The 13,669-nt window shown below is 31.8% G+C and overlaps 1 protein-coding gene, 1 long non-coding RNA gene and 3 other non-coding genes across 5 annotated transcripts; 2 read left to right on the top strand and 3 right to left on the bottom strand.

Moving 5' to 3' along the window:
- Positions 1 to 1,546: 1,546 nt before the first annotated feature.
- On the bottom strand, positions 1,547 to 1,664 carry LOC129888122 (U5 spliceosomal RNA). The gene has a single exon (XR_008766550.1). It is a non-coding gene; the product is annotated as a U5 spliceosomal RNA (small nuclear RNA).
- Positions 1,665 to 3,227: 1,563 nt separating this feature from the next.
- Positions 3,228 to 3,345, bottom strand: LOC129888117 (U5 spliceosomal RNA). Its single transcript, XR_008766544.1, has one exon. It is a non-coding gene; the product is annotated as a U5 spliceosomal RNA (small nuclear RNA).
- Positions 3,346 to 4,312: 967 nt separating this feature from the next.
- LOC129888107 (U1 spliceosomal RNA) lies at positions 4,313 to 4,474 on the bottom strand. Its single transcript, XR_008766537.1, has one exon. It is a non-coding gene; the product is annotated as a U1 spliceosomal RNA (small nuclear RNA).
- A 1,710-nt stretch (positions 4,475 to 6,184) lies between these two features.
- LOC129885149 (uncharacterized) lies at positions 6,185 to 7,852 on the top strand. Its single transcript, XR_008766063.1, has 3 exons — positions 6,185 to 6,345; positions 6,426 to 6,485; positions 6,735 to 7,852. It is a non-coding gene; the product is annotated as an uncharacterized LOC129885149 (long non-coding RNA).
- Positions 7,853 to 10,076: 2,224 nt separating this feature from the next.
- On the top strand, positions 10,077 to 11,723 carry LOC129885148 (uncharacterized). Its single transcript, XM_055959351.1, has one exon. It carries the CDS (start codon positions 10,616 to 10,618, stop codon positions 11,390 to 11,392), a length of 777 nt encoding a protein of 258 aa, XP_055815326.1. The 5' UTR covers positions 10,077 to 10,615; the 3' UTR covers positions 11,393 to 11,723.
- The last annotated feature ends 1,946 nt before the right edge of the window (positions 11,724 to 13,669 follow it).

Here is a 13,669-nt window from a genome sequence, read left to right as displayed (position 1 = left end):
CTGTCAGTGTATTAACTTTTATATCATCAGGTAATTTTATTTTTCATATAATTATAATTTATGACTAAAACATATTAAAGGAAAATTGAATCTAATTATAAAATTAAAATTCTTTTCTTTTCAACATCGTTTACTATATTTTATGTTTTTCATGATTTTCATATCATCAAAGTAATTCTTCAACACCAATTTTTTCTCACTACTGAATGTTATTTATTAAACTATTATTATTTATTCTTAACATCATGATAAATCAATCACTAAAGTAATTCTTCAACCCTTAAATATTATGAATCTTAAAAAGAAATTTTTTTTATTGTCTCAAATATCTAATTTTTTGAATTTTTTTGATGTTTATTATGAATTGTTGTAGTTCCATATGAATCGAACTGTTAGTGGCCATAATTTTTCTATTAACACTCTGACCTGCAGTTCTTTGGTGTGTATTCTTAAAATTGTGAGATAAATTCTTGTAATGCCGTCATCATTATCGGTTATTGCAATATAATCTCTGGTTAATTTAATTTTGATTACAGGATTTTTTTTTAAAAGACTTCATTTTATTCTATCATCCTGGTGGGATAATTTCGTTATTTAGATCTCACAGTTTTCTAGTTTATTGTGTTGGAATCGTAATAGAGACTGAAAATTGCTATGAGAAGATTCTTGTGTAAATAAACATTAGTTTCAATAATTGAAAAAAAAATATACAAATCATTCTTTCAAAAAAAAGTTCTTGATAAATACAACGCAATGAACAATCTATAGATAGAGAAGGGGTCGTGGACATATGGGTTTGGAAAAGTTTTTTTTTAAAAAAATTGAGGATCTATGAATACGGAGGTTTTCAATTGGAGAGATTAATGAGAAAAATAAAAAAAAATGAGTGTTTGAATTTTAGAAAAAGAAAATAATTAGAAAAAAAGTTGACTACCTGTTATAGCAAGTCAGTGTTACCTGATAGTGTAAAAAAATTATACACTGACGGTGTACAAAATTTAAACTCTTCTTTTATATCCATCCAAATTCTTCTCTTTCTTTGTGGTAACCGGTGAGGGACATTTTGCTAATCCTAAGTTTAAATCTCATAACATTAATCAACTTAATTATGGGGGTGTTATACTACATCATATAGTCCTCATGATGGCTCTTGGAAAATAATCTTTGCTCCCATATAAATAACTTGATTTTTGCTCCCCTATATCATTTCTCTCTTGTTATATTTTTTCCTTCTCGTCATTTATAGAAGAAAGAAAATATTCCTCTGTTCTTAATAAAAAATCTCGACTAAAGCATAGAAAATATTCTTCCATTCTTAATCAAAAATCTCGATTAATGCAGTGCTACATCTGCGACAACTTCTCTTCATTCCACAACAACAGTACGAAAAAAGTTAGTGACCTCTTAAATGGACCTTATGCTACGAATTAGTGTTACCCTACACCCTTAGAACAAAGATTGTTACCATATATTATAATATCATAATCCAAATAAAGATTATACTCTTACAAGTCACATGTAGATAAGGTTGAAACTAGTATGTTGGGGTACTCTAAAGAAGAGAACCCCTCCAAAAAATGGTGTATGCCATTAATTACAGCACGCACACGATATTCTTTAGTAAAAGGCGAAAGAATAGTTCGCTTTGTGCTCACTGTGTGGTAGCGTGAGTTCTTCAGTTAATATGTGCTTTCTTTTTATGTTTGGGCTAAAGTTTGTATTTACTCGTCGTTTATCGATGTGGTACTCACCTCACTCACTCCTTTAGAATATTGCTCTCTGCTTCTTCATTTTCTATATAAGATTGAAAATCAAACTGTTTATTTAATGACTTAAAGTTGTTTTGTTGTACACTTTCTCCTTAAATTAGAAAATATATGCTCATAGTGATGATCGATGAAATATCGCATAGAATATTTTGGACTAAGCATCTTGAAGAAGCTGAATTACGTTTTTAGACTCTTCAAAAATATTATCTCACTCATGTCGGATCTTTTGGAGGATCAACATGCACCCATCAAACTTTTGTGACACCGGACAACATGCTTATAATGTAATTGAGTTGGCATAGTAAACTTGTATTTATCTTTTTAATCCAAATAAAACAATAGAGACATGCTTAGTGTTAAAAATAGATCCTAAGAGAACACAAATTGAAGTAAAAGAAGGAAATTTTGATTAAGAATTGGCAAGGGCCGCGCGAACACAGGCCCTGCTGCAACAAATTATGACAAACAATAGAGACATGGTTAGTGTTAAAAATAGATCCTAAGAGAACACAAATTGAAGTAAAAGAAGGAAATTTTGATTAAGAATTGGTAGGGGCCGCGCGAACACAGGCCCTGCTGCAACAAATTATGACGAACAATAGAGACATGGTTAGTGTTAAAAATAGATCCTAAGAGAACACAAATTGAAGTAAAAGAAGGAAATTTTGATTAAGAATTGGTAGGGGCCGCGCGAACACAGATCCTGCTACAACAAATTATGATGAACAATAGAGACATGTTTAGTGTTAAAAATAGATCCTAAGAGAACACAAATTGAAGTAAAAGAAGGAAATTTTGATTAAGAATTGGTAGGGGCCGCGCGAACACAGGCCCTGCTGCAACAAATTATGACGAACAATAGAGACATGGTTAGTGTTAAAAATAGATCCTAAGAGAACACAAATTGAAGTAAAAGAAGGAAATTTTGATTAAGAATTGGTAGGGGCCGCGCGAACACAGGCCCTGCTGCAACAAATTATGACGAACAATAGAGACATGGTTAGTGTTAAAAATAGATCCTAAGAGAACACAAATTGAAGTAAAAGAAGGAAATTTTGATTAAGAATTGGTAGGGGCCGCGCGAACACAGGTCCTGCTACAACAAATTATGATGAACAATAGAGACATGTTTAGTGTTAAAAATAGATCCTAAGAGAACACAAATTGAAGTAAAAGAAGGAAATTTTGATTAAGAATTGGTAGGGACCGCGCGAACACAGGCCCTGCTGCAACAAATTATGACGAACAATAGAGACATGGTTAGTGTTAAAAATAGATCCTAAGAGAACACTTGAAGTAAAAGAAGGAAATTTTGATTAAGAATTGGTAAGAGAACACAAATTGATAATGCATTGACACCATCCATATAAATATTGCAACTTAAATTTAACTCATACAAAATACTAAAAAGACTATAAGACACATGTTGAGAAAATAATTGGAACTAGAATTGTTGGGGTACTCTAGAAGAAGAGAACACCTCCAAAAATTGGCTTATGCCACTGATTGCAGCACGCACACGGTATTCTTTAGTAAAAGGCGAAAGAATAGTTCACTTTGTGCTCACTAAGTGGCTGAGTAATTCCTTCAGCTAAACTGTGCTTCCTTTTTATATTTGGGACAAAGTTTGTATTTACTCGTCATTTATCGATGTGGTACTCACCTCACTCACTCCTTTATAATATCGCTATCTGCGTCTTTTTCATCAGCCAGTCCTTTAATAACTTTATGATTGAAAATCTGACATGTTTTTTCAAATAGAAACTACTTTAGCTGTCCTGTTGTATACTCTCTCTTTCAATTTATTTAAGATATGATTTTGCTTCTTTTTTTTTCCATTTTGTTGAGTCATGATGAGAGGGCGGCTCCATGTCGTTGTTGTCGATTTCTTCGAGATTAAGAGGAAATATATGCTCACAAGATGATCGATGCATAAGGATGTTTTGGACTGAGCATCTTGAATTAGCTGAATTCGAATGCAGTTGTCGATTGTTTACTTTAAGTTTGCCTTATAATCTATGTTACTCGTACTCTTTTGTATGCAAGTATATGTTTAGAAGATCTTAGGGCTTCCATGCAGTTTGGATCTTTAGAGCTTGACGCGCCAACACGAAGGAGCCATCATATTATCCAACTGAAATTGATTTCGACATCATATTAAAAGAAAGGACTTCTTTATAGAGGAAGAAAAATTAAGGGGGATATGATACTCTATTCTGAAATTGATTTCGACATCATATTAAAAGAAAGGACTTCTCTATAGAAGAAGAAAAATTAAGGGGGATATGATACTCTATTGATAGACTCGTTAGTTCTGCAGCTCAAACACTAGTTAGTTCTGCAGCTCAAACCAATTTCTCATCATTTTTTTTGTCCATGTAAATAGTGAAGGATACAATTATATGTTACTGGTTTTCATGGTCCATCTGAACAGTCATTTGAATGAAAAATGTGTTTGCATTCAAAAATAAAATATTCATGAGCTTAAATGCTAGGGCTACAAAATAAATCAAAAACAAGAAATTTTTTGTTTAAGAATTGGTAGGGGGGCCACGCAAGCGCAGGCCACTACTGTAACAAATTATCACGTAGAGTCGACTCTCTTGAATCAGCCTTAGGTAAGTACCCCTTCAAAGTGCAATGGAGGTCACCATCCTAGGCCATGGATATTATTGATCACCCATTGACCCCATCCAGGTAAGTATGTTTCAAGTAGTTCCTTCCTGTGTATTTATACCTATCTTAATACTTGTTTACCTTTGTGTCAACCGATGAGGGATATATTGCCTTGATTTTTTTTTTTTATCATTTATAGCAAACCAGATAGACAACAAACAAATCTTTATCATACTCTTGGGAAAATTAAAATTACTTCTGAATTCTAGTATGACAAATCATGTAATCCTTTTTTTTTATTTTGGTTTTCCACTCGATGTCTGAAGCTCGTATTGGAGCACTAAATTCGGATTGCACATTGCTGATTAAGGGTGGAACAGTCTCACCACTGCACCACAACTCATTTAATTCAATTTTGTGTTGAACCTGATGTTTTGTACTTAGTACCCTTTCATACTTGAATTGCAGAGTTCGAATTTTCACTAAGAAAATTTAAAATTTGAAATAAATAAACAAACAAAGAAACCATGAGAATTCAACATTTATTATTCATACATAAGTTGCTTTCTCAGTTGATTAAATTCGCCACTAAGTAGAATTAGACCATCAGCTCTCGATTGTAGCTTGATTACTTATGTCGATTGCGTTAAGCTTTCAGTTCTACACAAAGCGCAGATAGGGGCTATGCTTTTAAAAAATTAGTAGCTATGAGACCTGTCAAATTTCCACTTAATCCTGCAAGTCTATAGTCTATTCTTGCTTTGTTCGTCAATGCAAGAAAGAAGAATGTGATGGAAGCATTAGTTGATGCACAATGCATCCAACCTGTGTATTTCAGTTGAGATATTAAAATGACACAACAAATAGTTGCAACTTGTCAAAAGTTTCTGGACATTAACCTGTTTCATACTATTCGTATAAAAATATCCTTGTTTTTATCTTAATGATTTAAATATATCCCTTCTATATTGAAGTTGTTCAAGATTAAGGCTGGACATAAAATATTGAAAATCAAATTATCGAACCGAACCGGTTATTTCGGTATTCGGTAATTCAGTTCGGTATTCAGTACTGAAGTATAAAATTCGGTATTTTGATTTCGATATTCGATATTTATAATTTTACCGTTTGGTATTCGATATTTAACGAATACCGAAATTAAATTACATCTGTTGGGCCTAATTGCCTAAAGGAGCTAAAGGCCCATAAATATTTTAAGACCAACCCTGTGCCCCTGCAGCCCAACAACAACAAAAATCAGTACTTCAATGCCCAGCCCTACATTTTCCTTTCTAATTTCTATTCATCCAAATGTGAAATACCCAGCCCTAGACAACACACAGCAGCACTAGCGTCTTCTTCCAAATTTCTCCATGTTAATTTCTGATTCTGCTCCATCTTCGTACGGCCGTACCTCATTCTTCTTCTTCCGCGAGGTGAGTAGGTGACTGCTTACTTGGGTCCTTTCTTGATTTGTTTTTTTTTATCTTGTGGTTCATGTTGGGAGCTTGGGCCTTGGTGTATTCATCTATTCAATTCATTTTCTTTTTGTATTTCATATATTGTTCATGCTGATGTGGGAAGGGCATCGGGGAATATGGGTGTAGTCACACAAAAAAGGAAAAATTTAAGTTGTTTTGGTTCTTTTTGTTTAAGTTGAAGAAAGGACATAGGAGAAACATAGTATAACAATTTAGAAAATAGAACTTATTTAAGCCTCTTTATTTAAGCTTCTTTAAAATTCTTTCCGAGGTGGCTCGTGATGTGTTGGCAATTTCAATTTCTAGTGTGGCATCGGAATGTGTCTTTAGCACCGGAGGCTGTATTCTTGATTCATTTAGGAGTTCTTTGACTCCGAAATTGGTGCAAGCTGTTATTTGTCTTCAAGATTGACGTCGAAATGAGCCTTATCCCATAAATGTTGAAGAAGATTTTAATAATCTTATGAAACTTGAACTTGGTATGTTTTTTAGTTTTTGTATTTTATTTTTATATTTTTTTACTTAGATTAATTGTTGACACATTTTAAATTCTTTTTAGATTTGGCTGATAGCTCAAAAGATTTCCTCGTTCTTGATTTGTAATCGCAAGATGCCTCAGGTATAAGGCTCTGAATTTTCATTTGATTATTCCACATTATTTCCACCAGTACTTTTAACTTTTGATAATGCCAAATGCTGCTGCTTATGATCACTGATCAACCCCATTAACATCCTTTTGGGGGGAGATTAATGATTTTGATGTGGTTGTTGATAATTCAAGTGCTTGTGCAGAATCTATGGAGGTGTAGCCTCTTGTATGCTTGTCTCTGTTATTTGGCAGTACTAATAATCTTTTTCATTCATGCAGGTTAAGACATTGTTGACAAAAATATGATCAAGCATCACCCTGATTTGATCATGTGCAGGAAGCAGCCAGAAATAGCTATTGGGCGTCTTTGCGAAAAATGTGATGTGCAAGAAGCAGCTGGACTGAAATTTCTCAATTGGAGAAAGTGATGTACACGACTATATCTTCATGGTTCATGTTCTCAGAATGAAGAAAGATGATAGTGTGTGAGCACTACTTCTCTAAGGCTACTTGTTAATACACATACTGTTTTGTTCTGTTTTTCTATGATTTTTGAAGGGTTGCAGTAAGCACAGTTGATCCTTCATGTTGAGTTAATCATGCAAGTGCTGCTTTCTTCGCCTTGTCTAAAAGTGCCGATGATGTTTCTGCACGTATTATCTTGATATGTAAAAATGAAGATGTTAACGTGATTGTCACTACCTCTTAGGCACAATTTTTTTTATTTTGACATTTCAGTTGATCTTTTACTCTCTTGTGTGGGGTTTTTGCCTTTTTGGCTTCTCCAGAGTCATCTTTTTGCAGCTATTGCTCATTTTTGGTATAAGCCTGATGATTGTCAATTAAGAACGAAGATTCGAATGTTGTTATCTGTTGAAGCCTTCTTTTAAGTTAGGCTCCAGTGGCATTACATGTGATAAAACTTTCTTACATATGATGAAGGCTTTTTTTTACCAGAAATAATCAAATATAGAGTTTTTTTTATCTATTTGTCTTCAAACTTGGTGGATTTTTTTCTTGCAGACGGATCTTGACATCTTGTTATCCGTAAAATTGGTTTGCTGGATCATACTGTTAAACTAACATGATGATCATCTCGTCATTGTTATTCTTGATGCATTCTTTTGAAGAAAACCATGATAAACTGTAAAACTGCAGCATCTTTTGAAGAAAATCAAGAAAATGGAACAACAACTTCCATTGGTAGGTTACCCCTCAGTGACGTTTTGCACAGTTTCTGCAATGCCGGAATTTTCATCATTGGGGTTATATGCGTCGTTGAAGTTGAGAGATTTTGAATAAACCATAATGTACATATCTTTTACAATTAGTTTGAGACTCAATTGTATTCGATCCATTGTTTAGTTTGTTATTAAAAATCTTCACATCTCTTATTATTTATTGCTATTGTGAATATGATCTACTAACATATTCCGGTGGACTTTGACTTCAATATGGTATTACCGAATAACGTATCGAACCGAAGTTTGATTTATCGATTACCGAATTATTGAACCGAAGTTTGAAAGTTCGATATTTGGTATATACTTTGAATTATCGATTACTGAATTACTGAATTCGAACTTTAAAAATACTCAATTGAATACCGAACGCCCAGCTCTATTCAAGATGGACATTCAACCTCATGATATTGATATTTTAATAAGGTGAGTGTCTCATTATCGATGATTAAAACAAAATAGAGAATAAGTTCTCTCATAAGACAGAGAAAAAAAAAGTATCAGAATTTGTTGCACACACCATATTCATGTTCAGAAACTTCTATTTTGGTATTACCTCACAATGGAACCTTTCAACGTTTCATCATTTAGATGGCGTTTACATCTCGCTAAACTTATAAGTTGGCCAAATTATTTTTTTAAAAAAGGATTTATTTAGATATAACTTCAAGTTATAATTCGAAATAGGATTAATTTAAAATTGAAATTGTATTTGGACTTATGATTTGGATCTCAAAATTTATATACTTTTCTTATAATCATAAAAAATTATAATTTTACCAAATTAGCAAAATATAATTCATGGTAAAGTATAAATGCTAGCGAAGGTCTTTCTAAAAAAATATATTATTAATTAATTGATCGAACTTTTGTTGATCAATAAAAAGAAAAATTAAACATGAGTTGCACTATTATAATGTATGTAACTATTCTTTACAAACATAATTCTCCCACATGATATAAACCACCTCTTCACACGAGGTATGTATTTTTAAATTAAATGATCAAGGAGACGAAATAATATTTTTTCTTTTTCTATCTACTATACCACTAGAAAAAACAATATCTAACATCAAACGAAATTACTGTAGTATAAGTGATAAATTTGAAAAGTAATTAGCTATGATTAACATTATATTTAAGGATACACATCATATATTTATTGAATTAACGTAACACCATATGTGATAAATTGACTAGAATATAAATAGAAACTCATACCTTGAAATATTCTCAAAACTCAAATGGAATTAAAATTAACAATCAAACAAAATTGAAGTAATAAATTGACCATATCAATACTAATTGATGTATCATAACTTTAAAGAAAAAAATATTTAAAAAATCAAAGAAATTCAATATATTATATATCTATTTATTTATAAATAATTTTTAATCTTATATAGATAATGTAATTTTTTAACAAGTGAGGTTTGAATAAATTACTTGCGATCCTTGCTTCACCTCCAATAATAGAGTAGTAAGTATTTTTAGTCTTTTGTTTTTTGAAAGCATTTTTATTTTTTAAAGTGCGACTTTTTTTAGACGAATCAAGATTAGTCGAATTCAAAAACGGATATGTGATATCGATTTGAAGATAAAAGTTAGTATTCTTACTTCATGAAGTTTGTGTACTAAGTCTTCTCTCCAAATCTCATTTGTATTACACTGAGTATGATATTATTCAATTTATATATATCAAACTAGGGGTAAAAAAGACTCCTCTATAAAATTTGACTTTAGACCCCAATTTTATGAAGACGATTTTGATATTCCTTCGTCTTTAATCATAATATTTGAATTCAATCTCTAAATATGATCTTCTTTTTTCTTGCCGAAAGCAAATTTTTCTTTCAAAATATGATTTTTATGATGAATCAATATTCGTCGAATTCAAAAACGGATATGAGCCCGTTTGGATTAAACCAACTTAAAGCCCCTTTTTAGCTTTTGGACGTGTTTGTTTAATGCTGACTTTAAGCCATAAAGTTCTTAAAGTCAGTCAAAAATAAAAAGTTAGAATTCCTAACTTTTTTTTCCAAAGTGTTTAAAGTCATTTTCTTTGATCATGAAAATTACTTTTATATCCCTTATATTATAACTAAATTCCCAAACTACCTTTTTTTTATTCTTTTAACCCTAAAATTCACATCATAAGCACTTTTATCCAAACACTCAACTGCTTATTTATAAAAATAACTTTCAGCACTTCAAAGTTCTAAAAGCACTTCATACATAAAAATTATTTTTTTTAAGCCCATCCAAACGGGCTCTATGTATATCGGCTTGAGCCTTAGAGTACAAAAATCAGCATTTTTATAAAAAGAACATAAAAAAGGATATTTGTTAGAAATTTTATATTACGTGATCACCAAGCAACCACCACTACACTCAATTCCCCCTCACCCCTACCTAACCCACCCCCAACCAATCCTCCTCTTTCTTTCCACCATAAAAAGCATCTGGAAGCTACTCTGTCTTCTTCAATCCCAATACTTTATTCCAGAATTATCCCCACCGCCTTATCTTATTTACTAATCAACCTCCCTTAAACCCCACCTCTGTTTCTGAAATTATATATAAACCCTTCTCCAATTCCTATTCGGAAATCTCTTTTTTCCCTTCTTTTTTTTCCATTTTTCATGTGTTGGGTTTGCTGGAAATTGACGTATTAGTTCCCGGAGTTTGAGGGGGAAAAAGGTCTTTTCCCCGTGTTTTTGCAGTGTTTACGTATTGGGTTTGCCGGGAATTGACATATTAGTTGCCGGAGTTTGAGAAAAAAAAGGGTCTTTTCCCCCTGTTTTTGCAGTTTTTACGTATTGGGTTTGCCGGGAATAGATGAGTTAGTGGCTTTTCCAACTTTTTTAGCATTTTCAGTTGTTGGGTTTGTGGGAAATTGAAGTGGAGTTTGCCGTAGTGATGGTGGAAGGCGGAGCAGGACCGGAGTTTCCGGTGGTGTTTTTTGATGGAGAAAGGGAGATGAATATTGGGAGTATACGGATATATCCTTTGCTAGAATTCAAGGCGTTTCAGTTGATGTTAAGCCAGAGGATCGGAATCTCACCAAATCAGATTTCAATTTACTTGTGTGATCGGAAAAGCTCGAAGTTTGAAGATCGACGGAGGATTCCCATCACCGGTAAAGCTAATTTCAGTTTAATTGCTCGTGAGAAGGATTGTTTCTTTCTCGTAGTTCTAAAACGGTCACGAAAATCACGGAACCGGAAGATAGCCAAGGCAGATAACGTCGAGTTTCCGGTTTCAACTCCACCGGATAATCTGATTCTCCTCCGACGAACCCACCCGGACCCGAACCCGAACCCAATATTGCCGTTTTTCGATCAAATTTCACAGACTGAATTGGAAAATTTGAACGAAAAGTTGCAGAGTTTGAAGATTCAGAGAGACAATTACAATTACTCCATGGGTATATCCCAGCTGATTTCAAATCCTATGCATCTGAATAACCCGTACCCGGATCCGAACGCGAACCCGGATCCGTTTCCGAGGATCCGAGATACTTTTCCGATGAAGACGAAAGCTAAGTGCGAGGAATGCAAGGGCAATAATGGAAATGAAAGAATTCCCAGTTTTCATCACTGCAAAAATGATCCGGTGATTGTTGGTGGTTACCGGAGCCTGTTTGGTCCGGTTCGCCGGCCGGTTAATTTTGATGAACCCGGTTTTTTTAGTTAAGTGTCGGTTTAATTGTACAAAGTTTTGGGAGCAGAAGAGAAGGAATCTGCTGCATGTGGTATATGGACTATGGTAGGAAAATGTACCATTTTGGTTTATAATTAGCCTTATATTAAGGCAAAGATTAATTAGTAAGAAAGTTGAGAGTATTAGGAAAATGAATATGAATGGTTTATTAAGACTTTTGGAGTGGTCAACAATTACCTTGCCACAATTAAGTTCTTTTTACAAAATAGTTTTTTTTTAGGATTGTTTCCTATATTGGTTTTTTGGGGACTTTTTGGTTGGAGTTGGAGTTTGAAGAATTGTAAATGGAGATTTTTCCATTAAATGAATCCATAAAATAAGTGTGAATTGATTTTGAAATACAATTATTGCTTTTTCAATATGTTTTAATCCTTTTCTTATGCATGTTTAATACGATTATAATGTCTCGTAACGATTTATAACTAGTTTAGATTATAACTAAGGGACGTTTGGTTAGAAACAAATTGTTTCAAGATAAGTTATTTTGGAATAATTTATTTTATCATGTGTATGGATAATTTATTTTATTACTATGATATAAATGGTGGAATAAATTATTCTAAACATGATAATCAAATAAGACATCAAAATATTATTTTTAAATTATTTTTTATTTTTTAATTATTTATTTTTATTCGTCACACCAAATGATCCCTAAGTATTTAATGATGAATAATGTGTCGTATGATTATCGCGGGATGATCAAACATAGTCTTGTTAATAGTATTATGACGCAATGTGAAATGTTTTTATATATGTTTTGGTTAGTTGATAGGTTTGGATAGGCCTGTTTACAGAGGAGATAGTAAGCTATAACCTTCATTCGAGGACGAATGGGGAAGATGTATTCTTTTTTAAATAAATAAAAAATAAAAATAAGATAAATAAATTTAAAAAAAGAAAGAAAATTGACACTAAAAAGTAGATGTCTAAATGCAAAATAATGCTAAGTTCATTTAAGGAGCTGTTTTTTTGTTTTTTTGGTGATTTTTTATTTGGTGTCTAATACTCATATTGAGACTTGATTAAAATTAAATTCACGCGGAAAAAGGTATATATTGAGGATAAAATGCTTTCTAACAAAAACGACTTTGTATCAAAGGGGACTCAAATAATCAAATTCGAAATCTTTGATTAAGGATAAAAGATTATTTATCAATCCACCATGACCCTCGTTGATATTTAAGGATCTGTCAATATATTTAAATATGACATTTTATCTAACATATTTTTTAATCATGGACGAAGGTTTTGGATTGCCTGTAAGCAAGCAGATAAAAGTATATTACACAATTCAGAAATTGACGCTTTATTTGTTTGGTGATTTCAATATTTGACGTTTCCAAAATAAGGATTATGGGGTAAATTTTGATATAATAGACGCATGTTGATATTTTAATTTTTCAGGACCTATTCCAAAAAAATCCAACAATTCTTGATTTTGAATATTTGAATTGGTAATTTGTGTTCGAACTTTTTTTAAAAACAATTCATACCACCTATATATATATTGTTTAGATCTAAGCCAAATAAATAATAAAGAAAAAAAAAACCAAAAACTAAAATTAGTGCAGGCAGTTCATATATTGTAAGGATTAGTTCCACCCTATCCTAGTGGAATTAATAAATATTGTTTAGTAGCTTTGAAGCAACTCAAATATGGATACTACTTATTTTCTTCTTAAAAAGATGAAGGGATTAATCAACTATATATAAATTAAAACATTTTAAATTGGTTCATTCACTGTAATATAATACGTTTATTTTAAATATACTACTTCCTTCTTTTACTTTTACTTGTTATAATATTAATTTTTCTTTTTACTCGTTCCCTTTATTTTTATAAAATTTTAAATAGTGATTTTTATTTAGAAATATTATTTTCCAGTCAAATTATATATATTTTTAAAAATAAAATCATAATATGAAATTCAAATCATCTTTTTCTGGTGAATAGATTTGAAATCATGATCACAAATAGGACGACCAAACAATTTACTAAAGCACTTCTTCAATTTCAAATACTCTTTCTATTCGAAATCCCAAATAGAAGGTCATTTGATATCTTATTAGAGTAATATATATATTTACCATATTTAAGTAAGAAACTTACATAAATATACAATATTAAGAAAATATTTATTATTTATAGCAATAAAAAAATAATTTCACTGAACACTTATAATACATTTATAATACAGTTTTAATACATATTGCAGAGAACTATTTATAAAACATATATAATACAAG

This window comes from Solanum dulcamara, chromosome 4 (genome assembly GCF_947179165.1).
Source record: "Solanum dulcamara chromosome 4, daSolDulc1.2, whole genome shotgun sequence".
Taxonomy (NCBI): domain Eukaryota; kingdom Viridiplantae; phylum Streptophyta; class Magnoliopsida; order Solanales; family Solanaceae; genus Solanum; species Solanum dulcamara.
Note: the sequence above shows the minus strand (reverse complement) of the source record. Positions and strands in the feature narration are given on the sequence as shown.

Bases quoted from the DNA above. Each gene is read 5' to 3' on its own strand.
- LOC129885148 (XM_055959351.1), top strand. From the start codon at position 10,616: ATGGTGGAAGGCGGAGCAGGACCGGAGTTTCCGGTGGTGTTTTTTGAT.